The following is a 3,876-nucleotide window of genomic DNA, read 5'->3' as shown; positions in this document are numbered from 1 at the left end:
AGGGAGCCAAAATGGGGGGAGGGAGGGGAGGGGAAGGGACATTTTAGCTCCCCTCCCCTCCAAAATTTTCAACCAAATGAGGGGAGGAGCTCCCCTCCCCTCCCCTCCCCTCCAACCAAACACACCCTTAGTGGGAATAAGCTTTGTTGAAAATATTGGTTGAGACTTACAATCAAGCGACCTTCCAGCACAATACGCGTACGTGTCATATCCTTTACGTACCTACTAAAAAATTTTCTCGAGAAACAATCACGCAGAAAAGAAAAGGAAAAAATGGTGAGAATCTTCAGAGCTCTTCATATGAAATGGAAAGCTCATAGTAGCAAGTAATTAGAGCGTTGTTAAACAAAAAGGAGACATTAAGAGTACATGCCACTCGTGCACATACTAAACAAAGTCAGAATTTGTCATTGGAATCCCAATCTATTATCTTATCTAACACTCAAATCTTAACCCATTTTCTTAAAATAACCAAATTAAATCTGACTCTCCCAAAACAAACCATTTGTTTATTTCGTTTTGCAGTAGAAGCAGCTTCATGTGGAGACAAGCCAGACAGTTCACATGTTTGAGGATGAAGCAGCCTTCACTTTGGTTTATGGGGAATGAAACCCTAAGGTGGCAGCACAGGAAACACACTATGAGATGACTAATGACGTTGTTTTTTCCCAACACATGCAGTAATTCTCTACTCCCATGCCCCCATTCCTCAATCATCTATCACCTAACAAAAAATTATAGAAAATAAAAATTAGATGTCACACATATTATACTCCCTTCTTTTTATAAGGTCCAAAATTTAAATTGGCTTGATTCTTCGATTTTATTTAGGAGTGTCTGGACATTAAATATGTTTTAATCAATTTTGAGTCTAATTAATTTTGTATTTTCCATCATCATATTTTTCTTATACTACATTTTCTTTCATCATTTATGTCATTACTAGTGTTTTTCTCTCTCTTATTTGCTCTATTATTAAATAAGGATATACTTGAAAAAACAAATTTGAATGTTAAAATATTTATTGTTTTAAACTAATTTTAATTATTTTCTTAAATCATGTAATTTAATTAAAAGGAGCTTATAAAAATGACTTGATGGAGTATTTTGATTAGAGTCTTGACTGATTTTATCCTTCAAATTTATAGATCATTTTTCAAATTATTTTTATTAAGAGACTTCTATGAGGAGATAACTCAAATACAAATGACTAAAAAAGATTTTAGGAAATTAATTTATTATGAATAATCTAATTAATTTTTTAAAATTTGTAAAGCAATAATTTAGCTACTTTTCTAAGATTAATTACAAAATATTGATGGATGGATAGATGGATGGGTAAAATAATTGTGGACCTCCATGTCGGGCAGAAATGAGACAATGTCACCAAACTTGAAGGGAATCCATGCGGGCACCACATGCCCCTTCACCTTCTTTGCCGTCCTCATTTCCGCCTCTAAAAAAATCATCCCTCTCACTTGTATATAAACAACCATTCCAAGACTTCAAATTTAATACAAACATCAGTTTTGAGGCTATCCACAGAGCAGAAAAAAGATCAACCAGAGCAGCTATGGTTATGAAATACCATGCTCGCTCTATCAGTTTGCCCTCTAGATCTCACCCCACCACCATTAAAGTTGACGAAGAGCTCAACAAGCTCAAGACTTGGGAAGTAACATCCACACCCACATCAGACTCTGTTCGTACAGGCCTGTCCTTGCTTGAACACGTCTACATAAGCCTGGACGAGCTTCTTCACATGTCTTCAATTCAACTGGCGATTTCTCAGCATCAGGCTGATCACTGCGTTGAGGAGCTTTTAGATGGATCAGTTAGGGTTTTGGACATATGTGGCATCACGAGGGATATATTGTTGCAGATCAAGGAAAACGTTGAAGCCCTTCATTCTGCAGTCAGAAGAAGAAAAGGAGATTCGTCTGTTGAAAAAAGTGTAGCAGAATACAAGTTCTTCACCAAGAAGATGAGGAAGAACGTGAGGACACTTATCACAGACTTAAAGCAGATGGAAGGCAGGTTTGGTGCAACCCCGCTCCTGAATCTTGATGATCAGATGGCTTCTGTGATAAGAGTAATTAGGGAAGCCATTTTGATGACCGCTTCAATCTTCCAATCGCTTTTGGCCTTCTTGGTGATGCCAAAAGAGGCCAAATGGTTTGTGGTTGCTAGATGGATGCCCAAAGGCACTGTGGAAGCATGTGAAGATAACTCAGAAATAGCCAATGAGTTGAAGAGCGTAGATTCAGTGTTGAACAGTTTTGCAAGTGAAGGAGGTCGTTTTGAGAAGATGAAGATTGTTCATACAAGATTGGAGGCTCTGGAGATGGCCATTGAAGGCCTTGAGAATGATTTGCAGATTGTGTTTAGGCGGTTGATCAAAACTAGAGCCTCCCTTTTGAACATAATCTCTCAATAGAGGGTTCATGTCTGGCAAATTATGTTTAAAATCCTGCAAGCCATCCATATTTTAGGGATGAGGATTCAATTTTAAACACGTATATATATGTATTTGGATGTTTATACTATGAAATACAAACAGCAGTTTATACTCTATATTTGGGGTCATCTTTTTCTTTTTAGTCTGAACTTCTTTTTTCCGAATCAGGTATCTAGTTTCTTCAAAAAAGGTACGGCTTAAAATAAAAGATTAAATATTCATATGTTCGTTACATCTTCACTTGAAGAAAGCCACGGTGTTATAGCAGACATAGAAAACAGAAATTTCTATTTTTCCCCTCACCAAAAACGGAGATATAGAGTAAAACGGCAATTAAAACATATTATGTTAATGATGGTCAAGATCCTTGAAATTCAAAACTTTTTCAAGGATCATAACCGATAGCGTTTGAAAGATTTCTTGTAATCATGTGAAATTTAAGTGTCAATGTTAATAAGCATACGTGATAAATTAGTTTTATGTATAGTTCTCGAGATGAATTTTACTAAAATGTCCACCTTTTAGTTTTGGATATAATAGAACAAACCTCTATCTAAAATAATTTATCTCGAAGATCCGCACTATAGATTTCCGTCAAACCAAATCCCTGTGCTGTTAAAACCTTGAGTTTTGGTTCATCAATGGAAGAGCCAAAATATTTTATTTTGTATGGTCGGTACCTACCTGCAGCAACATATCAAAGCATTGAACTTATACTGAGTCTTTATAGTAACCTACCAAACGACATGCCACCCGTGCAATAGGAAGATCTTACGTATATATTTGTATAAAATTTTCTCCAGCCATTCTTCAACTACCAGACACATCCAAGAAATTGAAAAAGAAAAGAAAGAAAAAGAATAAAGTATAGAGAAAACAGAGCAAAAACAGAGAAAGGGACATGAGGATGGAAATGCCGCCCGGTATCAATTGCTTCCAAAAACAGAGCAAATCTCTGAGGCTTTTATGCAAGACGTGTCGATATGTTCATAAAATAAATAAATAAATATAAAAAGATGGGTAGATATTTGCAATGCTGATGGAAGACCACAAAACCACTACACACAAAATCCTTCATGAGTCCACAATGTCTCTCATGTCTGATATCTTTTTGGTGCATCCGGAGGGTTTCAAACAGGGGCAGATTAAATAATACTAAAGTATGGGTTGTTATGGAGATAAGAGGAGGCACATTAGCTGTGAACTTCAAATCATGATTTGGCACATCGAAAACGTGATTTCAAATGTTTGGATTAAAAGAGATTGTGAAAGCCAATTAAAAGCTATTCTCCTCAACTTCTATAACCAAGGTTTTGGGTTCAGAATCATGGTTTGATGGTTAAAATTTCTTTTGGGTTTTAGACCCTTGCTTGACTACTCTGCTTTTGAAACCATGATTTGAACCAAAACGTTGGTTT

At 36.1% G+C, this 3,876-nt stretch overlaps 1 protein-coding gene across 1 annotated transcript; it reads left to right on the top strand.

The window, feature by feature from the left end:
• The first annotated feature begins 1,552 nt into the window (after window positions 1-1,552).
• On the top strand, window positions 1,553-2,545 carry LOC114733357 (uncharacterized). The gene has a single exon (XM_028920815.1). The coding sequence runs from the start codon at window positions 1,574-1,576 to the stop codon at window positions 2,435-2,437; it is 864 nt and encodes a 287-aa protein (XP_028776648.1). The 5' UTR covers window positions 1,553-1,573; the 3' UTR covers window positions 2,438-2,545.
• Window positions 2,546-3,876: the final 1,331 nt, after the last annotated feature.

This window comes from Neltuma alba, unplaced genomic scaffold, assembly GCF_004799145.2.
Source record: "Neltuma alba isolate B1F8T4 unplaced genomic scaffold, ASM479914v2 tig00012996_pilon, whole genome shotgun sequence".
Taxonomy (NCBI): Eukaryota; Viridiplantae; Streptophyta; class Magnoliopsida; order Fabales; family Fabaceae; genus Neltuma; species Neltuma alba.
This window is presented reverse-complemented; position numbering and strand designations above follow the sequence as displayed.

Coding starts and splice junctions, on each gene's coding strand:
- LOC114733357 (XM_028920815.1), top strand. CDS start 1,574: ATGGTTATGAAATACCATGCTCGCTCTATCAGTTTGCCCTCTAGATCT.